Source organism: Xenopus tropicalis, chromosome 2 (genome assembly GCF_000004195.4).
Source record: "Xenopus tropicalis strain Nigerian chromosome 2, UCB_Xtro_10.0, whole genome shotgun sequence".
NCBI classification, from domain to species: Eukaryota; Metazoa; Chordata; class Amphibia; order Anura; family Pipidae; genus Xenopus; species Xenopus tropicalis.
In genome coordinates, this window is record NC_030678.2 from 126,769,365 (window position 1) to 126,795,897 (window position 26,533).

The 26,533-nt window shown below is 37.6% G+C and overlaps 1 protein-coding gene across 3 annotated transcripts in view; it reads left to right on the top strand.

Moving 5' to 3' along the window:
• tbc1d4 (TBC1 domain family member 4) overlaps positions 1-26,533 on the top strand; it is a 77,599-nt gene that overhangs the window by 32,503 nt on the left and 18,563 nt on the right. For 2 of the 3 annotated variants that reach the window (XM_031897106.1, XM_004911830.4), the window contains 10 exons: positions 3,761-4,351; positions 6,855-6,944; positions 10,186-10,290; positions 14,204-14,336; positions 16,380-16,471; positions 17,148-17,258; positions 18,617-18,736; positions 20,152-20,226; positions 22,549-22,787; positions 25,799-25,948. In XM_031897106.1, coding sequence (XP_031752966.1) covers positions 3,761-4,351; positions 6,855-6,944; positions 10,186-10,290; positions 14,204-14,336; positions 16,380-16,471; positions 17,148-17,258; positions 18,617-18,736; positions 20,152-20,226; positions 22,549-22,787; positions 25,799-25,948 — 1,706 coding nt within the window. The remainder of the gene's footprint in view (positions 1-3,760; positions 4,352-6,854; positions 6,945-10,185; positions 10,291-14,203; positions 14,337-16,379; positions 16,472-17,147; positions 17,259-18,616; positions 18,737-20,151; positions 20,227-22,548; positions 22,788-25,798; positions 25,949-26,533) is intronic. The other variant, XM_002931938.5, reaches the window with a different exon arrangement.

Sequence of the window (26,533 nt, forward strand, 5' to 3'; positions counted from 1 at the left end):
TATAATTAGATATGTGTGGAATGCTTATGTGACAAATTACGAAATCTTTATCTTTAACATGATAAGGTTCTTAAACACAAAACTAACTTAGAAATTGTAACGAACAGAATCGGAATAATACATGCAAGGTTACATTATCTAAAAGTGAAGTAAACTGCAATCAAGGGTAGTACAGTTTTGTCATCTGTGGCTGGAACAATGAGGGTGCGGTTGGAAAAGCTCAAGGTGAAGTGGAGAACAAAGAAATCGAAGGAGGTAATGATTGTAGGTTTGAAACAGACATTTGAGATACAAAGCTATTTAATTATTCGAAAACAGAGTGATCTACCCCTTCCTACTACGCATGATAGCCTTACTTGATTGTAGGTGTAAAATTTCAGTTTGTAGCTAATTGTGTTTAGTGTGTACTCTGTACATTTAAATGTGTGCCCTTCTGAGCAAACGCTGGCAGAGAACTGGTTAAGGCTTCGCTGGCCAAATCCTACCCTGCTGGGTTAGCTCCAGTTTGGGCCAGTGTATGGCCACCTTAAGAGGCAATTTGCTGCGAGGTATTAGAGTTTTTATTCAGGAGAGTGACAGTACTGAGAGAGTTTCTTTAATGCATTAGAATTACTTGCACAATGATATTTTCCATTTTTCAGCTTATTTTAACAGAGTATTCTTTGCTGTTGGTTTTCACATTTTGCGCTGCCTAGGTGAAGAATGCAGAATCTATTTATGTAGAATTATACTTACAGACTAGGGTAAAACAAATAAATGAATTAAACTACCTCTAAATATGAATAGACTAATAATTAGTAAATACATTAATAGAGTCCCTATTAAAAAGCAAGAAAGAATGCAGTGAAAAAACGCAAATGCGAATATTCTTGAGGATATTGCTAAGAACCACAAATAGTTTGTATTTATTAAAGAAAACATCCTCGAAATTCACCAAAAAAAACTCTGTTGCGATATTTTTTTCTCAAGTACGCTAGCATTCGAGAAGATAAATTGCAGAAGTTTTTGCGCTGTTATTTTTTTCAACATCTGCATACATATCTGCACACATATACAAGATGTTTAAATCATTTTAAGACAGCTAGGAAAATTTTGTATGGATGGTATCTGTCCCCGGATGGGATGCATAGAATATATCCATGTGAATCCAATAAATGTTGGTGAATGTGTTATCAAGTAGGTACTGCCTTTCATCTGTGGTGGGAATGCTCAGGTATATATAGGTTCGGACAGAAGTAGTAAATGGAATTATGGTGGATTTCACAGATGGGATGTACCAAATTACGCCAGCTCTAGCCCTATTGGGGATTATTGATGCAGGTGTTTTGCATAAGTGGGCTACAGTGGTCTATCAGATAATTTTTGCAGCTCGAGCTTTGATAGTGAGGAATTGGAGATGGCCCCAAATTCCAGATGTAAAGCAACTGATGGTAGAAATGTATTCGAATTTTGACTACAAGCAAATGGCAGCTAGACTAAATAATGTGGAACATAAATTTACTATCCAGTGGTCTCCTTGGATAAAGTGGTGTAGGGGAGAGAAAGTGCCCATGCTGATGAGGCAAGACTGAAGGATGCTAAAACATAATCGTAGGCGACTACCCCATATGCTTTAAAGGAGAATACAAGTCAAATTTAAAAAGCATACTGCCCAATAGTCCTCCTATTGTTTAGTAAAAACGCCACACTTTTGGCTCACCTAATCAAATGTTTACTCAGTCACACTTACTTCACATTTTCTAGAACAGGCTGCCATCTCTAAAAAGGTATTCTCCCTTCCTTTCCCTCCTTGCTTCATACTGCACATGTGTTTCATTCCCTCCCCCCCTCCCCTCTGCCAGATCCGCTTCTGATTGGCTGGTGGGCATGTGTAGCTCAGAACAGGAGACAGGATCAAGTTACACACATGCTCAGAGAATAGGAAGGCTGCCGCTGGCAGCTACAGGAAGGACAGAGAGATATCAGTGATGTCACTGTAGTCTTCACACTGCTGTAGGCTTCCAGCACCATATCTCAGAGAAGCAAGCAGGGATTTGGGAATTTAGATATGCAGTAAGTACTTAAAAAGAATGCCTTTAGACTTACTTTTAATTTATATTAACCTTTCATTGTCCTTTAAATATGTTAAGTACTTAATATACTCTATATAATTTGTACATTTTAGGTAGGGTATATATCCCATATACTTCATATACATACTTATATATAATGATCTATAAATTTTTCTTTTGTACTTAATTTCTTTTTTTTTTTTTCTTTCACTTTTACATTGTAATATATTTGTTGAAAATGAATAAATAAATATTGAAAAAAAAAAAGTAGATACAAAGGGTATCATAGAATAAAAATAAAAACTGCTGTGTGAGTGCAAGCTTCAGTGAGGGCATATAGGTATGTACGTGGCTGCAAAGCTCCCACAAACACGTGTACAGAAAATGATAGCTCTTTGGCAGAGCAGAAAAGGAAGGCATTGGGTGCGAAGTACCTAACCGTTCTTTTCCTCAACGCCAAGGAAATACTTGTTAATGTTTGTTTTGACACAGTGACATAGGGAATACATTAATGAAACTACACAATTGTTTGCTCTGTCACTTTTTCAAACTGTACATATACATTGACACATTTTTATGAGATGGCATGTACTTTGCTTTGCATGAAGTAATTTAGGATCTATTATTTCCTCTGCCTGCCTAATATTCCTTCTCTATCAACCATAGTATGCCACCTGAGACTGAGAAGGTTTCTTATTCAAGAGACTTTTTTATTGTCAATACAAAGTATATGCCATTATACAGCATATCAAAATATTGGTGTATTACCATAAGAATCAAAGAATAAGCTGTTTTAGTGCAGTTAGGAATGAAGTGAACTTCAGAAACAGAGTCCTTTTATGACAGCATGGTCAAATTGCTTGGTAGAAGGAGCTTTTGCATTCTCTAGAATTTCTAGTTTGAAAGATGCGGAACCTTCTTACATCCATCCAGCAAGAGGATGAACAGTGCGTGACATGGATGACCTCTGTTATGCTGTTAACAAGGCTTATAATGTGTTTCCAATAGAATTGGGAAATTGGTGGGAGAGGATCTCCGTTGATCTTTTCTGCTGCCTTCACTATACGCTGTAAGGACAGTGGACAGTGTTTAGTGGCAGTGCAATTTCCAAACCAGAGTATGATGTAGCTACAGAGAACATTCTCAATGGCACCTCAATAGAATGATGTGAGAATGGGAGGTAGAAGGCTGACCTTTCACTTTCATAGAAAGTATAAATGTTGTTGAGCTTTCTTGGTGATGGAGGTGCTGGTAGGTCCAGGAGAGGTTGTCTGTCATGTGCCCTTCTAGAAACTTCACACTGTTGACTACCGCAACAGTGGAGCTGTTATTGTACAGTGAGAAGTGAGCAGCAGGGTTTGTTTTTTAAGTCAACAACCATCTCTTTAGTCGACATTTAGAGTCGGATAATTCTGACACCAGTCCACCAGATTATTATTTCTTCTCTGTATGCAGACTCAGTTGTTTCTGATGCGACCCACCACTGTTTTGTTATCTACAAACTTATAATGATGTGATGATTTGAACTGTACTGGGCAGCACTGTCTGCAGAGTGAACAGCAGTGGGCTAAGCAAACATCTGTGGGGGGAGCCTGTGTGCAATCTTAGGACCCTTGGAGGTGTTTCTTATTGAGATATACTAGAGCCTATCAATCAGTAGTAGTACATAGTATTACATTTTGTAAAATATTTATGATTTTTCCCCTCAGGTTTCTGATATCATCAGCAGCATACGTCAAGTCTCCAAAGTTGCACTGAAAGAAGATTCCAAGCCTTGCAGAGATAGTGAAGATGCCTTTTATAATTCACAGAAGTTTGAAGTGTTATACTGTGGGAAAGTAGTAATTGCAAATAAAAAAGCACCATCTACCCTTGTTGATGACTGTATTGAGAAATTCAGCCAACATGAACGCCAGCGTCTAAAGTCATTAAATGAACAGCAGAGCGCAGAATGCAGCACTGATTTTTCTTTAGCAGAAATCGATGTCCCAGGTTCCCCTTCTGATATGTTTCTGGAGCAGGACTCTGAAAATAATTTCATCCCTTCTTCTGAGCATCATTCAGGGATGTTTACAGTTGGCAGTCAAAGCAATCTGATTGGTTCACGAGTAACATTTCCTGAGAGGATTTTAGAAGACTCTGGCTTTGAGGATCAGCAAGAATTTAGAACTCGGTGCAGTAGTGTTACAATTCACAAAAGAGCCCAGGATAATAAAATACAGCCAAGAAGAAGGCATGCAAGTGCCCCAAGCCATGTTCAACCCACTGATTCAGAGAAGAATAGAACAATGCTCTTTCAGGTATTATGCATGTGTACATGAATGCATGTATAGGTGATACTAACACCTGTGAGTACAGTATATTTTGCTTCCCAGACTCATGCTGTGCCCTAAAGGATTTTACTGAGAGAAGGAAGTCTGACACAGAAGCCCATATACACACAAAAGAAGAAAATAAATTCTGTGTTTCTTTTGATAGGGGATACAGCGTTTTAGTGAGTGCTTATGGCTGTATTTACATTGACCTTTCTGATAAAGCTTACTTAGTTTTTAACTTTCCTTCTCCTTAAAAAGGATGCTTGCCATGGATCTAGAAAGCCGTGACATTTATTTTGCTACCTTGACCCTAGTACCATGGCACAGCAATGTATAAGTACTGACACAGGTGTTCAAAATATGATCCTAAGAGTTTGGATGGCGACTGCTCAAATATTAATGCTGCTTTGTTACCCAAGTATTAGATAGGCTGATACTAAATTTTTTATGATGTGCAATTAATGATAGTGGGAGATCTATAAGTTTATGTCATATACCTATATCATATTGTAGGAAAATTGTCTAATTAACATTAGACCAGAGGGGCAGTACACCCCCTTTTCAACAGTGTGTAATTTATTGGGCCTGTGCTGAACATACTTTTTGCCTATTGTGTTAGTCGTAAAAAATCTGTTCTTTTGTTATTTCATGAGATAAACCGTAAAATTGAAGCCACTTAATGTTTGGTCCTTGTAAGGTACTTACAAGCAGGGCCATTTGTCGCATATTTCAACCTAAAGTGATACTGGCATGTCTCCTCCTGTCCTTTCCCAAGTTACAGTCTGCTATCTCCTTGTGGATGTCACAGCGCCACCTTAAACAAAATCTTTCTGAAAGAGAATTCATTATATTTCCTTCAACATCTTCCCCGTCCCTCTGGTTTCATTCAGTGTCAACAATATCACCTTTCAATCAACCACACAGATATGCTGCCTAGGAATTGTTTTAGACTTCCATTTGTCTTTTACACCACACATCCAAAATTTGCCAAATCGTGTATTCATCTGTGAAACAATGACAAAAAACACCCTTACCATAGCTCAGATGCAAGTAAAGGTAGCCATACACGGCACCTATGGTGGACGATATTGGGCTATTTTGATTGTTTGGGCCTAGAGCTTATTCTTTAAACCTTTGTTTGTTAAATTGTAAGATCCCTCTTGGTTATAAATTATTGTAATTTGCTAGCGCCATATACTGTAAATAAATTATGAAGATGATGATCATGACATGTTCCTATGAAAATGAATACAAACTGTTAGTGTTATTAGATACGTGGGCACCAAAATGGGCACATGGATTACTTTCTATTGAAAACTGTCCCCTTCTCAGCCCACAGCCCAGCAGTTCCTGTAGCAGAGAGAGCAGTGAGATCCTTCCATAGGCTGGAGTACAGTACAGTACTCTAGCCTTTGCTTACGTTTCTAATATTGCTCGACATATGCCTGGTAATTGTCTTAGTGTCAGTATTGCTTTAATACTCAAAGTAATTTCAAAGTATGAACTTCCCCTTTAACAATTGTAGGGTTTTCATTTATTTTAGCCCCCTTTTCTGCTTGTCTCTGTTTGGAATATTGGTTATTTAGCCATTTAACACTAAGGGGATTTATCAAAATGTAAGTTTAGAGCTTAATACATACAAACTCATCCATGCTCCATTCTTCCTATTGGATTTTTAGAAGTGTATTTATCAAAGTGAGTTCTAACTTTCACCCACTGATAAATATGCTTTTAAAAATCCCATAGGAATGAATAGAGCGTGGGTAAGTGTTTATGTATTAAGCTCTAAACTCACATTTTGATAAATCTGCCCCTAGGTGTCACTATTTGTAGGGTCCAAAACTAGATGGCTTGAAGGAAATGTTTATTTAAGTGATGGAATTTAGCACTGCTGGAGCTGCAGTCTATTAACCTGCTTGCCTTTTATTTTCATTTTTATCATTTCTAAAACTAAACAGCTGGTGAATGAGAAAATATAAAAATGAGAATCTATAACTACTGTAACTGGCTGCATTCAAATATTTCCTAACTTTTCTCGGCAGAACAAAACATTTCAGTTGCTTAGAAGGAGGTCTGCCTGCAGTCAGATTCACATCATCTGTGGAAATTTTTTGTTGGGGAAAAAATGTTTTTAATTATTCATAACAGGAATTGCTGTGTTCAAACTGGCAAGTAGTCTCTTGATGCAATTTACTTTCCAATGGCTTTAGATGTGTTTAGTGGTTTTCACCACTAAGCCTTCAGCTTTTCAAATTTAGTCATAAAATACACAGATTCATTGGGATTAGAGTTGTTGGTCCAGCGACATCACTATATTGATGATATATTTTGTACAGGGGGGGGCAATATAGACCTAATATTAACTATTAATTGAATACGAAAGACTTAATGACAGCAAATGATGTTTTTACAGTTTGCCTATCTACCTATAGATAAAAAATATTATAATAAGCATGCTCCACTTGGTGCATTTACTCTTTTTTTGCAGGTTGGACGTTTTGAAATCAATCTCATAAGCCCTGATACTAAAACCGTGGAGCTTGAGAAGAATTTCAAAGATATATCATCATGTTCTCAGGTACTTAATTTAACCATTTTTAAGGAGAGGTTTTTAAAAGGGTTGTTTTTTTTTCAGTTCAGCTGGTTTCAGATAGTACTCCAGAAATACTGTTTTTTTTTCAGTTGCTTTATATTTTTAACCATTTTTCTAAGATTGAAACTTTAATGTTCCTTTCTCTGGTGTTTCAGTCTAGTGGCTCAGTAATCCATTTGCAGACTCTAAACTGTTGCAGTTTGCTACCTTCAGTGTTAAATTTCTCACTAGCATTTAGGGAATGGTAGCTATTATTACTATTGTATCAATTTTAACAGCTGACTTTAAAGGGCACCTAGTGTCAGAAATGTGTTTCCCCCACCAGAGCTGCGGGATAATAGAGCCCAAATTGCACTTGGGGGAGCAATGGCTTTCTTTAAAAAATGCCCCCTGCAGGCTCTAAGACACCCGCACCAGAAGGTGTCAGTGCTATGTTCAGTTCACCACATGTGCATAATAAGTATCCTGGCCTGCTCAATATGTGCATGGCTTTGACACTGCACATATGCTCATAACAATAGAGAGTTATCCCAACATGGCCATCTGACCAGGAGTTCCTTCCCAGTGTGGGGGGTTGTCTTGTGCTAAGGGCCGGGATATTTACAGAAAGAAAAAAAACTATTGTTTTCGACGACTGGAGTGCAGGCTCTATTTTCCCATACCTCAGGTGAAGGAATAATTTTTATTTGGCTATAGATACCTTTTAATAAAACTTTATTTTTATGCTCAGCAGCGCCAAAGATAAAAAAAATATTCAACTAACTTATCTAGGGAGACAAGATGTTGAAAAAAATCAAACATTAAACTTCTGTAATTGAAAAAGGCTTAATAATACTATGTTGAAAAAAGTATCTATTTCCAGTGTTATCTGAAAACAAATGATCTGAAAAAAAATGTTGGAAAGTCAACAATGCCTTTAAGTACATGGTTTAACTGGTGATCTGATGTAATAAATAATAATGGTAATTTATCTAAAATGTGGTTCATAACTATGAACTGTTATGAAACAGCAACATGAAAAATTGAGCCTCTTTCCATGCATTTGCACATACAAAGGGAGCAGATATTGAAGATCTTTAATAATCATATCTGTATTTACTAATATTTTTTACACATACTTGTACAGTAATGATTACAATATAATGTAAATGTGAATGGAAAACAATGAACCACAGACTGAGTGTAGAAGTCAAAACTTTAGTTCTAAAAAAAGCTTTTTTTGGGGGCAAAATATAACAGGTGTTATATTTAAAATGCCTTTCTGCCATTCATGCTTTCGACTGCCCCCAGTTGAAAGTTTCCTGGTTACCCCAAACTTCTTATGTGACTTATGTGCAGAACAGCTTATAGAATAGAGATATAAATGCATTGTCTTTACAGGTCAATTCATCCACCAAAGGTGTGTTTAATGTAAGTTGCCAGATTTGTTATTGCTTGCCTTAAATAGCAAGCTATAATATCCTAATTACATGGCATAATAAAAAAGCACATGGGACAAGCAAGCTGCATAATGTGGTGGAATGGCTACAGTTTTACAGACCCATAAACATTATAACTATTGACAAATAACTTTATAACAACAGCTCATTAAAACTTAGCAAGCCCCATGATCAAAGCCACTTAAATAAACTAATTCACTCTTCCTTACAACTCATTCAGGACCAACTGCTTTTTATTTAATTATGTGCAATCTTTTTTTTCTCAGGGGACCCAGCATATTTCTAGGATTTGGCTAATCTGACTAAGAATTGATTTAGAATCAGTTAACCTCCCTCTATAAAATATTGTAGTCTGTTGGAGAAAAAAAAGAAATTTCACTGCATATAAAGAATTCTTAGGTGACCCACCCTGAACAGCATGGGGACCAATTTTTGGGCTCTGACCTGTAGGATAATAAAACCTTGTTATAATAAAATAGAAGTAGCACTACGGAGCCGGTGGTCCATGTGACTATCCTGCATATTACCTTACTGTAATGATGAAGTTAAAAATAAATGTTATTTTTTTTGAGGAAAAAGGTCCAAGTGCTTGTGTGAAAACTGAAAAGGAATTTCTGATTCTCAATCTGTTTATTTCTGTTCTTGTTGATCCAGAGCATTGCTACAAGAGGACGAGACGATGACGATTTTTACATTGCAGGGCCAAATTGTTATTTTGTGCATGTTTTCCTCTAAATTCTGTGCCCATTTTTCCTTTGTTTTGTGAATCACAGTAAAATGTGAATTGCACACACAAATTTGCAAATGAGATTGTGGCACGCTTTGCGTGTTTTTTGTGCCTGAATATAGCACCAATTTTCACTTTGCAAATATAATTTTAAATCTCTTTAGCAAACCTTTTTTCGCCACCATAGTTGTGGTAAGATTCAGACGCAGAGTATGCGTATACATATTCGCAATTTGCAAATAAAAATCTTTTGCATTGCAAATAAAAATATTTGTACATTTAAAGGAGAAGGAAAGGCTATGTCACTTGGGGGTGCTAAAATGTTAGGCACCCCCAAGTGACTTTAATCGCTTACCTTGTATCCCGGACTGGTGCCCCTGTTAGGAGAAAACAGCACCAGCCCGGGGTACCTGGAGCGCTTCCTCCTTCCGGCTTCGTTTCGCTGCGACTACACAATAGGCGCATGCGCAGTAGAGTGAAAAGCTCTGTTAAAGTTCGGCTTTTCACTCTACTGCGCATGCGCGCGCTCGTGAAGACGGAAGAAGGAAGCGCTGCAGCTACCCCAGCCTTCTCCTTTAATGCACCAGTCTTGTCCAGCTTTATAAATATAAACACAGGCAGGGCAGTTATGTGCACTGTGTGAATAATTCTGCTCTGCACAAATTTTATAAATGACCCCCATGGAGCTACTTGTAGGCAGCTTCCAGTACTGATAACTGTTTCTACATGTGTTTTAGCAGAGACGGTTCTTAGTATTATCTATGGCAGGGTGTTCTGGTGTTTTGTAGTCAAGACAAGTAGCTCTATGTGCTATAGTGTTGATTTTAAGTATGCAAATATGAGTACTGATAAACTGAATAACAATCATTTGTTTTCCATAGTGCTACTTTTCAGAATGCCACTTTTGTGGGCAGAAATCACTGGTGTTGCAGTGATTTGAAACACAATTGCTTTTAGAAATTACACTGATTGTTACAAAACAGTGATATGTGTATTTGTTCTGTTTATACCTGTTCCAGGAGATACCATGTCAAGTAATACTGTGTTTTTCCCCACCCAGGGTATTAAACACATTGATCATTTTGGGTTGGTCTGCCGTGAATGTGTGGAGCCTGGGATAAATCAGTACATTTGTTATGTTTTTCAGTGTGCATCTGAAGCATTGGTAAGTAATATTATATAATATGTTACAGTATCTGTTACAGGTATCGGAGCTGTTACCAAGAAACCTCTGAAATACTGGAATGTTATTTCACATAGGATCCTAGTCAAAAATAAATTACATTCATACCTATTTGCAAAGAGTTTGATATAATGTATGCTGTTTTTGCACCTGTCTGATTTGTTTCCATTTGGCACAAAGGCAACCCACTTGCCCAAGGTATTTTTATGAATATGACACAGGGTACAGGCAAACCACCATTGCAAAGTGGAGGCAGTTAAGTTAGTGACTGTTTTTTAGGTGCCCCAGGCTGTTCTGTACCGTGTTGAAAAAACCCATTCTATTGCACACTTTTATTAAAGCTTTATAAGGTTATATAAACTACCTTCTAGACTTTTCAAGTCTGGTGTGCAGTTCTATTTATCACTAAGATTTATGTTCCAAAGGTTTGTTGAACTTTGGTTTCACTTCTTATAGAGGACTTTTGTGGTCAAGAGCATGTCAGAATTGCACCATGTAAGAATACACCACCTGCAAATGCCTTCTGCACTTAACTACAGCCTATTGGATAAAACATTCTATATAGTAGATGAATAGGGCTTTACTCTTTGCCATGATTGCCCAGTGTTTTAATGGTCTCTCATTCCACCCTGCTTACCTTTTAGTTCCACTGCTCTTAGGCTATGGTCCCAAATAGGGCTTGGATGCATGTGTGCACCATTTGGCACAGCTCAAGCATACTCTGGGGAACCGAATAGGTGGTCCGGACTGGTATTCAAAATAGGCCCTGGCATTTCAGGTACACAGAGCCCCTGCCAGCCCAAAAAATAGTGACTGTCTGTGGCATCTTACAGCAGTCTCTCTGGCATTTGCCAGAATCCACAGATTGCCAGTCTGGGCCTTCTGAATAGAAAACAGGCTTTGAAGGTGTATTCTTATAAGTTCTCATCCTCATGGGAGCAACAGGGATCCTGGAAAAGCATAGACAGAGTTTTATTGTCCTATTGAACCTGAAACCTATGAACAAACCCTTTCACAAACAGAAAAGAATAGCACCAAATCATTTGTGTATTTTACTTTTCACTTTTACGTTGTCTCCTAAGATCAGTGAATATCTATATTACAAAAAGGAAATTGCAGATGGTTGATATTGTAACTGTCAGTGTGTATGTTGTACACTTTATTTTTATTTTAAACCTCTCTATAACTTCATAACTCTATTCCCAGGTGTACCCTGAATAATATATGTACCTGTACCGATCAAAAATTGCCTCTGACAGAACAACCTTTATTTATAATAAAAATAATTTATTTAGGCAACCTATGTGTTTTTGACTGCACTTTCACTTACTAGGGTAAATAGGAGTCAGCAGGAGTAAACTTTTAGCCTGGGAGTTTTTGGTATTCGTTTATATTTCTAGCACACGTGTAAAGAATGATCTTTTACACACATACATAAATATTTTTTAACAATTCTAAATAGCTTGGACAACCTTGATATTAGTGAGCCAAGGTTAAATGGGAGATTAACTGCACAAGAGCCATGAATACATGAAGGACATACTTAGGACATGTTCACTGTCTGCTTTTCATGAGAAAGAAATGTAATCAATACAGTTATTTTGTGTTTTTATTGGTACAGCTTTCCGAGATATTGTCCCCTCTTAAAGATGATCATTTTAATATGCTGTAAGCCTTGGGATCATTGCATTCTGCTCGTCTAGTAACCCGAACTAAGCAAGGCTTCTTCTTAAAAAGTCTTGTCTGATGAGAACACTTAATAAAAAGATTAATTTAAATTAATACAAATTTTAAGTTCAAGTTCCTGAAGACACTGTCCCTGTGTTCTTTTAAGCCTGCTGCTACAAAGCAAGTTAAAAAAAATTGCCACATCAAAACAACCTGGTGCCAGTAACCAGATACCACTAAAGAGCCCTCTCCTGTAAGCTTAGAAGGGCTTAGTGTTCACTTTTGGATTACTGACAGTCACCTGCATATGATTATGGGGGTGGTTGTGAGTCGTTTCTGTCCAGAATAGCTGTTGTGTTGTGCAGGAGGTAGCAGTGTCACTTTACTTAGTAGCTGTGCTCTGTTGTTTAAGAAATAGTACAAGTTGGCTGTGCTGTGTTCTGTGTCTTTGCCCAGAGCTGCTCTTTCTTGGCTGTCATTGCATCCAAAATTGTGTCTGTGTGTCCTGTGGGTGTGGTGCTGCACGTTGTTTGTCATATCTTCCAGCTGTCTCGATTTTCGTGGGACAGTCCAGATTTTAACAGCATTCTTATTGAAAAGTCCCACTTTTCCCTTTGATCTCCTGCAATGAACGCCACTTACGTAACTATAGAGGAAGCAGACCTCTATTTGGGTGGGACGGGCACCCTAGTTACACCATTGCCAAAAAAGATACAAAGTTTCTGAAACTTGATTAAATAAGTAGGCTTTTGGCAGAGAGACCAGAATTTCAGGGGTGTGGTCACAAAAATGGGTGTGGTCAAAAAAATTCGCCTTCCACAATTTCTTTTTGTTCCTGTTTTCTTTTTTCAAATGTTGGGAGGTATGGTGTGTCCAGGGTACTGTTTATTTTGTGTCTTTTCAGTGGCAAATGCCTTCATCCAGGGCATGAATGGTTAGAAGCAGTGTAGAGAGTACCTGAATGATGGCCTCTTCCTCCCTGGCTATCGCCACCAGAGTGGAAGTGTGACCCTTATAAAACAGATATGGTTTTGAAAAGTATGCATATCTTGTCAGTAAGGACTGAACAGGGGAAAAGAATCAGAACCCCAAAATAATTATTCCAATACACCTTTCCTGCAGTATTACTATGGACCCTGCTGGTGCAACGTTTTTGGCAGGCAAAGCTTTTGTATATCTTTTACTATTATACAAAAATTACAATTATCATACTAATTTGATTTTTTCTGAATTAACTTCCATCTCTTATTTATTTAGACACAAATTGACTCTAAGAAATATTAAAGGAGAAGGAAAGCCATTTTGGCATTTTATTGGCAACAGATTAGTCACAATAGAACACTATATTTACTCCGCAGAAGGTGTTTCCATACATAAGTATACCACCCTAGAAGCTCCTTCTGTTTAAGATTGCAGCTGCCATTTTAGCTTGGTCTCAGTAACTTCCATGCTGCTGGTCTGACTGCTATTAGCTCAGATTACAGCAGAATAGGCAGGGGGGGAGAACAGAAATGGGAGGGGGAGAGAGGAGCAAACTGAGAAAACTACTGCCATGCCCTGAAGGATTTTTCTGAGAGCAGGAAGTCTGACACAGAAGTTCATGTATACAGAATAAAAGGAAAGTAATGTGATGTTTCTTTTCACTGAGCAGCAGTCCTGTAAATGTCATGGCTGTATATACATAAACCTTTCTGATAACGATTACTTAGTTTTTACCATTCCTACTTCTTCAAAAGTTCCAGGAAGATAATATACAAGCAGGATCCTTAATTAACCTACTTTATATAACAACATTCTTTTGCTGTGGAATTTGTATTGCTCATGTACTGTAACAATCTCTTTAGATAAAGTTGAATGTTTGCCTTCAGTACTGTACTGCCTTTCTATATACACATTTCTGCTCAGTTGTAAGATAACAGGGCAAGGATCTGAAATAAGCAGTTTGTTATAGCAGGGTGTTAACGGAGACCGCAAGTGCGAGTTTAAGCAACATGGCAACTCCTACAAAATGTATAAATAAACATATACAGAGACTGTTCTGTGTACATGTAAATTGTATTCTCCATTTAAAGGAAACTAGAAAGTAAACAATATTTCTATGTGCTTAGAATCTGTGATTAACAATAAGGTATTTTAAGTTTCTCTCTTATACAGAACTGCTCCTTGTATTTTGCTTTGCTTTTCATGGAATTTGGAATTTCAGCAGTGTTTTATGTTTTTTTTTAAGGTGGAGGAAGTCATGCTTACTTTGAAGCAGGCATTCAGCACTGCTGCTGCCTTACAGAGTGCAAAGACCCAGATCAAGCTATGTGAAGCGTGCCCTATGCATGCCTTGCACAAGCTTTGTGAACGAATTGAAGGTATGGCTTGTGGCTTCTGTTTCAGATGTAAAAAAAAATTGTATCAAAGCTGATTACATTTAATTTGTATTCCTCTGTTAGACACTTGCAGCACACAATATTAATTTGTTAAAATGCTTTTACATTTAGATCTATGAGAACCCACTGTCCTTTAATTTCTTTACTATATCTATTTTAGTTGCTCAGTCCAGAGGTAACCAGAGGTAAACATAGTAAGGCCCCTGCAACACAATCTATTAGGAAAAAAATTAATAGTATGTTCTCAGCAATGATATTCAGAGAATTATCTGTTTTTAACTAATCACATAAAATTACTGTAGTATTAATTGCTGACCTGTACTAAAATGATCTCTAATTTAAATTAAAACATAGAAGATAATAATAAATTTTAGTGAGGTGTGGGTACCCACGGGACCTGAGTTGGTTGGTGACTAGTGTAGACTACTATAAAAGGCCGTTTGGACCATCTTGTGTGCTTTCTAATGCACATATAAATGAAAAATTAAATAGAATACAGTGAACTAATTTGAAAATGATTTTATTATGCAGAATTATTCTAAATATTTTGAGACAAAGCAGCTCCTTGTCTAGTTATGCATTTAGGATATTTACATGAAAACATGAGAGAGAGAGAGAGAGAGAAATGCAGTGTTACCCCCACATATACAAAAATCCATAGACAAGAATAGGCGGCACTCAGCATGAGTGACAAAGGGCACTGTGCTTGCCCAAAACGTTGCTGAATACTGCTAGACATTTGATGCTATGTGAGTCTATGTGAATTGCACTTTATTATGGAAAGAATACACTAATTTGCTAATATATATATATATTTGTTTTCGTGCTGGGTAAAATAAATATCTTGGAGTTACTTCATTCACTAACAACCATTTGTCTTAAATGTCTTAAATCCATTACATTAGAATTTTTGTTTTTCAGTTTTTCAGGTTGAATTATTTTCCTAAACAGATGAGTACTAATAGAAATTCTTCCCATTTCAGTATTTTGGAAGTGCTATTCCCAGGACCTAGTGTCCATGAATACTACTTCAGCACCCCCCCCCCCCCCCCCAAAGTGCTACGTTCTTGGGGCTTTAGCAGTTTGATAAGTTAGTAAGTTGCAGCCAGTGTGTCTAAAGAGAGTCATCAGGTATGCTCTTTCTTTTCTGTGGAAGTCCAGCAGCCCAGACGAATAAACCTATTTTTAGGCAAAAGGGCTTCTAGTATCGGGCTACAAAAATGCATGCTTAGAGCAGCGGAGCGGACACTCTGTGCGCCCTCAGCCAAACACTGGTTTATGGAAATTGTGAAGTTAAAAAAAGCAAAAATGTGATTTCTTTGGCTGTTTTTTCCACTGCATATTTATACACTGTATTCATATATTTAAGAAGCAGTGGAGCAACTGTGAACAAAAGTGGATATTAAAATTTGCATGCATCTGGTAAACTTAAAATGAAAACAGAGCACTTAGTAAAAACTCCTAGTATTACCTGAAGCACATTTATGAATAAATGCACCAGTGTTTAAACTATACCTATTGTTTTATTTTACATTCAGCGTCATTAGAAATATGTGATACATATTATGCCATTTTTAAAGCTACAGGGCATATTTATAAATATGTTAAATATTTACACCCAGGGATTACTTAAAATAAATGGGTGAAAGGAGCCTTATGCCACATCCCATCAAGACAGAATGATACATTGTCCTCATCAGCTTTACAGCATTCTTTTCCTTGTGTTTTTTTTCTTAAGACAAGGCATTAGCCTTGTTTTCTTTTAACTGCTTTCTTAAAGATTTGCTCTTCTTCTACAGACTTGTAAGTGAAAGGTGGTTGGGGTTTGAAAAGGAAATACTGTTGATCAAAAATTAATTTAATAATATAGAACAAGCAACAAGAATGCTGTTAATAATGAAACTAAAAGAAGCTTTGGATGTGCTTAACCGCGACTAAATTCTGTGCATCTAGTTATTTTTACAGAGTAACATATATTGTTTGTGAGTGGTGCGTTAATATATGCTTCTTTTTTCTGTTTGGTAGGCCTTTACCCACCAAGAGCAAAGCTTGTAATACAAAAGCAGCTGTCTTTGCTGACTGATAACGAACAAGCAGATATCTTTGAACGTGTCCAGGTAAGGGTTGGCCCTCTGACATGTATATGTTTTTATCAGAATAAAGTGTGGATGCACCAAAGCCAAGAGTCAGTTCAGCATGCAGCCACATCCCAAAACTCTGGCAAGATTTGAAACCAGTCATCCTTAAGGTAGCCATACACTGAAAGATCTGCTTATCGCCAAATAAGTAGATCTTTCCTGATATGCCTACCTTGAGGTGGGCAATATCAGATTGATCTGATCATTTGACTCAAGGGCCAAATAATCAAATCACATTGATGGGATGTAGGTGGTCGGGGCGAGGACCACATCAGTGAGCCTATGCGCTCATCGCCCTAACAGGATTTTTAAACCTACCCCATCGCCATCTGCTAAACCAAATGCAACAATTTTTCAATGTATCTAATTTTCCACATATTGAATATGTAAATTAATGTTTAGATTTGGCTTTGTATTCGGCCAAGTCTATTGCATCCTTGAATCTTGAAAATAGACTTCCCATCCCAATGTTACTAGCATGGTATGGGCAAATGTACGCCATAACTAAACAGTATGAGTTTGACTTGTGCAAGTTACAACTTTTACCTATTTTTGAGCTAAAGCCGTTTCTGCTGCCAGTAAGGGACATCTGCTTCATGCAGTAAGAATAAGCCACGACAGGTATTTTGCATTTTATTAATGTTTCGCTTAACAGAAAATGAAGGCCACCAGTGACCAAGAAGAAAATGAGCTTGTGATTCTGCATCTAAGGCAGTTATGTGAGACAAAACAAAAGACCCATGTTCATATAGGAGAAGTGCAACAGGTAACATATTTTTTTATGATTTAATAAATTAAAAGTAACAGTTTCTGCTCATCCCATTGTCATCTCATTGATCATTGAGACAACATTCGGTAGCGAGGGCTGGAATTTTTCTGGCCTACATGGTAGAGGGGCAATAATGGAAGCCATGTTTGGCCACTCCCCTTTATACCATACCCACATTTATGGTGTTAGTGCAGCAAAACCCAAATGGTTGTTGCTCACTGCAGGGGTATCACCCTTCATTCATATGTGAAAGAAGTTTATTATTTAATATATACCCGTAAATCCATATGTCTCCCCTGTGAATAGCACAGTAACCCCAAGCAAATAATTACAGACATAATATTTCCAAATCCTAACAAATTCCCAGAACAAACCCTTGCCAGGTTCACCTCCCACCAGCAGCTAAGGGCAGGCAGAGTATGGCACACACAGACAGCTAAGGGCAGGCAGAGTATGGCACACACAGGCAGGGTAGGGCAGGCAGAGTATGGCACACACAGGCAGGGTAGGGCAGGCAGAGTATGGCACACATGAGCAGCGTAGAGCAGGCAGGGTATGGCACACACAGGCAGCATAGGGCAGGCAGTACAGTGACGCAATGCTGGCTGAGGGGTGAACAGGTGAACATTGTGGGCGTTTACAGTCTGAGTAGGAGGTGAACAATACAGGGCCTTACGAGTGTGAGCAATGCAGGGTTCATTTAATCTCAGTTCTGATACCATTTAAAGGTTACACAAAGGTAAGCAGTCACAGCAGCCAGAGTGGTGGATGCAAACTTTTTTTTCCAAGTTCCATTGAATTTAACTAAAGATGTGGCAGTGTTTGGTACTAATACAATATAATTAGCATAGTGGCCATGTCACATGACTCCACAGCAGTAGTTGCTGAGCTGGAGCATTCACAATTAAAGCCAATCTTGTCCTGGCTTTTAGTGCACATACTCCTGGTTGGCAAACACTGCCAAAGAGCCTTGTGACACAGGTAAATGTGCCAGCTGCCAACCTCACTGCTTATCTTTTCAGACACAGATACGAGAGAGCAGGAGCCCCTTCTGGGAGTTAAATGGCTAAACAAGATAAATAAAGACATAATAAGCACATTAAAAGATGAAGGGCTGGAAGAATTTAAACAAGGGTATATGATTTATTTTATATGAAATAATATATAAAATATATTATATTTTGAGTACAATGCACAATTGCCATTTTCCTACTTACTACATTTATTATATCATTTGTCATAAATAAATGTACCTCTGCCCCTTGTAGAGTGTGAGAAGTATGGAAGTGCGTGTATAAAAAGATTCATGCTCGAGGCCCTGCCATTGTAACTGTTTTTAATTGCATCTCTTGCAGAATCTGCCATGCAACACAGTTCCAGAAAATGCAGCTCCAAGTGGCAGATTTAAACTGGATATTCTGAAGAACAAGGCTAAGAAATCCTTGACCAGCTCTTTGGAAAATATCTTTTCAAGGGTAGGATCAACAGCGAGGCGTCAAGAACATGTCTATTTTTAAAGAAACCAATCATTGCTTCACTTGATTTGTTTTTATATGATACACATTAAGGCTGATTTTCTGCCAGCCATGGCCTTTAGTTTTGCCATGTACATTGTGGCAGACAACACGTGGAACAGCATAAGTTTAAGAGATACCCAGAAATGCAAAATCTAAGGCTCAGCAGGCATTTCTACAGGGGAGCAAACAGTTAAAGACTTAAGTTATATAAAACATACCTTCAGGACAATATAAACTTTATCAATTACCTTTTTAAACATGTTTTCATATAATAGTAATAATGATAATCCCCTTAGATATAAACCAGAGCCAAAGTAATATTCTTTAAAAGTGCTCCAGCGTACTTTTCAAATGTATTTTAATTTTTTATTCCTTTTTAGCAGATCCAGATTTGGGGTTAGGCCACAAAGGGGGAGGCCAACGGTGGAAAGATTTTAGAGGCCAGGCCTCCCCTGCACTGGTCAAGCTACATTCTGTAGGAGCATGTTGGTGTAAGTTGGGAAAGGAAAGGAAATGCAGATGGTGAGCTGGTGCCCCGGCATAAGCTTGCATTGCATGGAAATCTGTCCCTGTTTCCTGTTGACTGCTTTTTTATAACAATGACACAGCAAATAATTCACTCTACCATTTAAATTTTATTCTTGAACCAACAAATTTTTTTTTTTTTTAGTTGTAATGTTGGTGTGTAGGGAGCTATCCCAGTGAATTGTGCCTGAAGGTTAGTTTCAGGGCTGAATCTTCGGATATGGAGGTATACCTCCACCTGCCAATTCAGCCATAAACTGCTCGGGTGCCTTCAACGGCACCCAATCAAAATCTTTGAACCTGTCCAATCAACGAGACGACCGATATCAGCTGCCTTTGCAATATCAGTTGTTTAGTCGCTCCGCCATACACGCACCAAATAGCATACGAGACAAGGTTTCGTGAGATAATATCGGTGCATGTATGGTCAGCTTGAGTCTGAGCTTTTTAGAAAGAGCCAGCGCTACACTTTAGACCTGCTTTCAGGCACTGGACTTGGATTTTTTACTATTGAGTGCTATTCTGATATCTACTGGGAGCTGCTATCTTGCTACCTTCCCATTGTTCTGCTTGTTGGTTGCTGGGAGGGGGGGTGATATCACTCCAACTTGCAGCTCAGCAGTAAAGTGTGACTGAAGTTTATCAGAGCACAGGTCACTAGTGCTAGCCCCATTTGAAATTTCAAAATTGAATATAAAAATAATCTGTTTGTGTTTTTGAAAACCGGATTTCAATTCAGGATTCTACTAGAGAAGCTCTATTTACTGATGTGTTTTGAATAAAACATGTTTTCCCATGCCAGTAATTCTTTAAGAAAGAAATGTTAAAGCATTTTCCTTTTGTTACAGGGAACAAATAAAATGAGAGGACGATTGGGCAGTATGGACAGTTTTGAACGTTGTAACAGTTTTACATCTGACAAGGTATGAACTAAGGGGTGTTCAACCCATTTGCAAAAATAATTTGGATAGTGTGTAACATATATAACTAGAAAGATAATGAGATGATTTGCAAATTTAATTTAAAAACAGTACAAAGACAACATATCAGATGCTGAATCTGAATCATTTTGTTGTTTCCTAAAAAATACATATTTAGGTTGAAGACAGCAACATGTTTCAAAAATAGTTAACAGGGGCAAGAAATGACTGGGAAAGTTGTGTAATTAAAAAAAAAACAAAAAAAATCTAGTTGGCGAGATAACAGGTAACAGGTCAGTAACATGAGTGGGTATAAAAAGAACAAACCCTACAGAGGCTGGGTCTCTCCGATTTGAGGGACATAGCCAAAAGTCGATATTGGATGGCCTTGATCTGCCCTCAGAGAGCACTGCATAAAATAACCACACACAATTCTGTAGTGGAAATTACTGCAGGCTTAGGAATACTTCTGAAAACCATTGTCTGAGAACACAGTTTGTCACTGCTCCCATAAAAGTTAAAATTCTGCTATACAAAGAAGAAACCATATATAAACGTGATCCAGAAACACCGCCTCTTTTTCTGGGCCCAAACTCATTTAAGATGGAATGAGGTGTAACTGTCCTGTGGTCTGATGAATTAAAATTCTAGAATCTTTTTGGAAATCACGAACACTGTGTCCTCCATGCTAAACAGAAGGACCATTCAGCTTGTTTCACAGTTCAAAAGCCAGCATCTGTGAAGGTATAGGGATGCATTAGTGTACATGGCATGGATAAAAAAATTGTTGGTGAACTTTGTATATTTAGCTCCTAGTTGTTGCTCTGTGCTGCTACCAAATACAATTGTAGCAATCCAAAAAGTAGGAAAAAAAGCTTAAGCGGGTTTGCTGCAAAACATTTAATACGGGTAGTGGTAAAGCAACATGTTTTGGGTCAATACCCTTTATCAAGTGTACACTGTAGCTGTCTGCTTCAGTTTTTTTCTCCCAACCAACTCTCCTGAGCTCAGCTCAAACAAAGCAGAACTTTTATCAAATACAGTTCTGCCTGTATTCTTGATGAAATGTATGCTGAATAAGGGTCTGTGTGTGTATGCTGTTTGCAGATTTAAATGTATCTGATTATGTATCAGGGGGAAAATGGCCACTGGGTGAAAGCTGCTATTTGCTTTAGGAAAATGTGATGGTTCTGGCAAACAAAGGGGATATATGCAGTACAAATGATGCCATTTGGGTGTAGGAGACATGCCCAACTGATATATACGTTGTAGGTAAATGTAGGCTTTACATGTCCTTTAATTTATTTTTGTTCCACGTCTCAGCAATTAAGTAGCAGATCTAATTACCCAAAAACGTGGGTGTGATAATCATAAAAGCCAAAATACAAATATGAAAATCAGAGACACTTGGTAGGTGTAGAATCATTCACACAAAATTTCTACAAAAACTGAAAGTAAAAATTGACAAAATGACATTTGGACATCAGATCAGAAAAAATACTGACCTTCCTATATTTTTATCTTTTCTTCATTGACGTCCGGCATCATTTTTACCAGCCAGGCCGGTAAAATATGGACCAGGTGTCAACCCTTACATCAGATCAGTTTCTATTCAGATGGACTGGACTACTTGGTTTGTCATGGGCAAATATTATTTAGTTTATATAGTACATAAATCATCAAATGTTTTATTTATAGACATTGCAAAGAGAAAGCTTTGCTCATGAGGCTGATTCACAAAGCCCACTCATTTGTGACATACATGTTCCTTTTTCCACCTCCCCCTCTTCACAAGTCACATAGTGTATTTCCTGTTTTTTGTAACATGTACTTCTTTGACAGAATCCCTTTAATGTCTGGCTCACCCCCATGAGGTAGAGACACCGCATCTTTCTTGGTTTTATTTTTCTGCTTCAGCTTGGGCTGAGTTACCGGCCTTTACAATAATAGATTGTTTTCCAGGATATAATACTGACAGCACAGGAAACTTGCGTCCAGGAAACCAGCAAAACACAAAAGTCACTCAGAAAGGCATTACTGTCCACAGCAAATGTGTTAAAAAAGCATAATGTTTGAATCTGATAAAATGAAACTTCTGCGCTTGTTCAGCAGTTCTTTGTTCTCCATAAATTTTACAACATTTTAGCTCCAGAAGTTCATGTTTGGAGGAACTGGTAGTGTCCAGAATTAACATCCAGTGGGCTCAGGCATGTGTGCAGCAGTGGATAGGAGGAAGAGGTTTAGTAACCCTGCGTGCTGAAGAACTGTTAGACAAGTTGGAGTGCTTGTGAGAGAAGGAAAGGTTCCTTAACTCTCTCATTGTAGGACGGATCACCCGGGGACTCACCTCCTGCCACACCACCATCTTCCCCTGTGTCCTCTTCCTGCCCGCCATTTCCAGAGGAAGATCCCGACTCACCTAAGGTTCGCAGACGAGCTCACACTTTCAGCCACCCCACATCCAGTGGCAAGCGGAGGATAACATTTCCTGACAGTAAATCACCGAGTGCCAGGTTCCCCCTCCAGAGACAGAATTCCTTAGCAAATGATGTGGGACAAAGCAGGTCAGTGTACACATTTTCCTTTCTTAGATTAATCAGTAAATTTGCCTTATTGCTTCATTGTATTTTCACTGAATTCACATCTGTATAGTAAGGGGGATTTCACAGAGCTAATGTCTGGGAATTATATTTATTCTATAAAGGATTTTATATGTTTGCATTTTCACCCAGATCTGTTGTAATCTAATTAAAGAATTACAATTTAGCATCTGCCGAACAACTAGATCATGGCGTGGAAAACCTTTTGTCCACCAGATGTTTTAAAAGTACAATTTCCTATTGGCAGCCAAAATGTGTCTGGATCTGGCAAATGAAGTTTAATAATATGTAGAAATCAACAGATTTGCCCATCAGCCTTTTGTCTGTGTCTAATTTCTGTATTATTTGTTATTAAGTGTGTTCAGCAGCACTTAATTATTAATAAATAATGGCGTACATGTAGATGATCCCTTATCCAGAAATCCATTATTAAAAAGGCTCCAAATTATTGGAATGCCATCTCCCATAGACTCTATTTATTTAATTAAATAATTTAAAATTTTAAAAGATGATTAACAGGTCCCTAAAATTCTGGATAATAGCTTCCATACCTGTACAGGATGATTGGCAAATACCTGATGTTTTTCGAAGTTTACATTTATTGTGCTCTGTGCAAGAAAGGAACTGACACATCAGTTCTGCCACAGTATTCAATAAATGTCTTTTGTTTAGACACAAGAACCCTGCATGCTGTTGGAAGTCAGGGGAATGCTTTAAAATGTAGTGGTGAGCACTTCTTTCCCTTTTTTGGAGAAGTCTGGGGAATTCATAGAGCTGTGTCTTCAAAGAATGGTTCCTCTGGGTTAACTGAAATATATCCCGGAACATTTTGAATTTATTTTCCTTGTTTTTCAATACATACATTCTCCTGGTAGATGCTTGCTAATTTCCACCACCAGGGGGCATGACTTACTCATGCAGCTAAATTAGATAATGCTTTTTTGGGAGGTGTTTTACAAGTAGGAAACAGAAGAAGGAAGTCCTTACAGTTAATGGTATCATTGTACAGGTATAGTATCCCTTATCCGGAAACCTGTTATCCAGAAAGTTCTGAATTAAGGAAAGGCCATCTCCCATAGACTCCATTATAAGCAAATAATTCTAATTTTTAAAAATGATTTTCTTTTTCTCTGTAAAAATAAAACCGTGCCTTGTACTTGATCCCAACTAAGATATAATGAATCCTTATTGGAGGCAAAACAATCCTATTGGGTTTATTCAATAATTAAATTATATTTATAAGAATTAAGTTATGTATTGCAATAAAACATTAAGCATTATTCTACCTAAGCATATAATTCCATGATTAACATCCCCTAGTTTATAATTAGGCGACAAAGGATTAATTCTTTATGAAGTAGCATATTTCATGGCTGGCTTACTTTTTTTACTTTTTCTTTAATTGGTAAAGATGTAGAGCTTGATATTTGGAGACAATTTGCAACTGATCTATACTTTTTCTTTTCTGTGGTTTGAGTTATTTAGCTTTTTAGTCAGCTGCTCTCCAGTTTAGAATTTTAGCAGCTATCTGTTTGCTAGGGCCCATATTACCCTAGCAACTAGACAGTGGTTTGAATGAGTAACTGGAATAATAATAGAAGGGCAGAATAGAAAGATAACTAATAAAAAGTAGCAATAACAATAAAATTGTAGCCTCCCAGAGCAATCGTTTTTTTTGCTGCCGGTGTCAGTAACCCCCTTTTGAAAGCAGGAAAGAGGCAGAAGAAGAAGACAGGTCATTCAAAAATTTTAAGAAAAAAAAAGACAGATTCTTAGCAATTTTTCAATTGGTTTATCATTATATGGCACCCCTTTAAAGGAGCAGTTCAGTGTAAAAATAAAAATGGGGAAAATAGACTGCAAAAACATAAAAAAAATTTCAATATAGTTAGTTGGGCATAAATGTAATCTATAAAGGCTGGAGTGGGCAGATGTCTAACATAATAGCCAGAACGCTACTTCCTCCTTTACAGCTCTGGCTGTTATGTTAGGCATCTGCCCACTCCAGCCTTTACAGATTACATTTTTGCCTAACTAACTATATTAGAAATATTTTGGCCAGTTTGTTTTTTTTGGTTTTTTTTTTACACTGAACTGTTCCTTTAAGCAAATGCATTGATTGAAGATTTTTATCTTCCCATAAAAAAGCGTAGGATTATGCTGGCATATTTCACACCAACAACAGGATACTTCCTTATTATTATAGAGAAAATGCAAATATTTATTTAGATAGGATACTGTGTTTTGGGACTTTCTGGATAACATGTTTTTGTATAATAGGCACCCATACAACGATACAGTGGTGTTACCTGCCTAAAGATGCTGGGAGTTTTACCACTTAACATATATAAGGCTGCATCTGTGCATATATAGAAGCATATCCAATTTCAAAAAAATATTTCTGTTTTATAGATGTTTAATTATTAAGATTTAACTTAGTTGACAAAAAGCAGAGAACTGAGATCTTGAGTTTTCCAGTCAACAGTCCCAAGGCAGCCTAAGGTTTCAGTTCTATTAGCTTTTATATATGTGTGGGTGCTGCCGTATTGCTTGCTTTATCTTAAACATTCTCAAAGACTTCATCAGACTGATACCATTTAATGGTCAGAATATCATGGCTTCTAATAATACCTATAAATGTTGATTCAGCCAAGGCAAAATTTATAACAGCACTTGCCTAGAAAGAATCCTCTCTGCACACAATGATACACATTTTACCCCCATACTTTTCTATATGTTTAAGGGAAAATAAAGGGAGGTAACGCTATATTGTTGGAGTTTACTTTCACTGTTTTGCATGCATTTTATTGTTTACATTTGTGTTCCCTCCAAAATTAATTTTTGATTTTTTCAGTATTAACTAGATTTATCCCGTGTAACAATATTTGTTTCTAGCAACGTGTGGTTCTCCATATTATTTTATTGTTACCCTTCTTGTCTGATACCTTTTGTTTTTTGTTATTGCTAACACTCAGCCCAGTTCCTATCGCTCGGCGATTTCGCACTGAGAGTGAGTCCTCGTCCTCCAGTCTCCCCTCATCCTTCTCTGCCCCTTCTTTTCTGAAAAATTTTTACCAGAATTCAGGGAGACATGTCCCACAATCTGAGAATGACACCCCCAAGAGGTGAGAGATGGAACAATGCTGCTTGTTGCAGCTGTTTCAGCACGCTCCTTTATGTTTGTCTGGGTGCTGACTTATCAGTAATTAACCCAATTGTTCAGCGCTTGATATATTCCAGTAACTGGAATATGGGAATTGGCTTGCGGAATGTCTAATTACTCTTAATTGTGAAATGTTCCCCTGAAGATGTACGATAAACATGCAGGGGCCAGTTTTGTTACCCCCCCTAGTTTATTTACATTTTCAGTTTGTGTCAGCATTTCACCTGTATATGTGCAACTAAATAAGACAACTAATACAAGTAGACTAATTTTGCATGTTGTAATTCAAAGTTAATAAACAAACTGCCACAACACAGTGACAATCCTCATCACCCATTTCTGTGTGTCATCAGTGTGTTTCAGATGTATTAAGTCTATGCCCGCAGGCATAGAGGTATCCTTGGAAACTGGGTGCTCTCTGGGTGCTCTTATTGCTAATTGGAAGATGAACCTCTGCAAACTGAGCTCATGGGTTAAGCTTGTAGAGAATATGTTAAAAGGGGCCAAGAAACTTAAACAACTGTAGGAAGTGAATTTAAATAAGTGA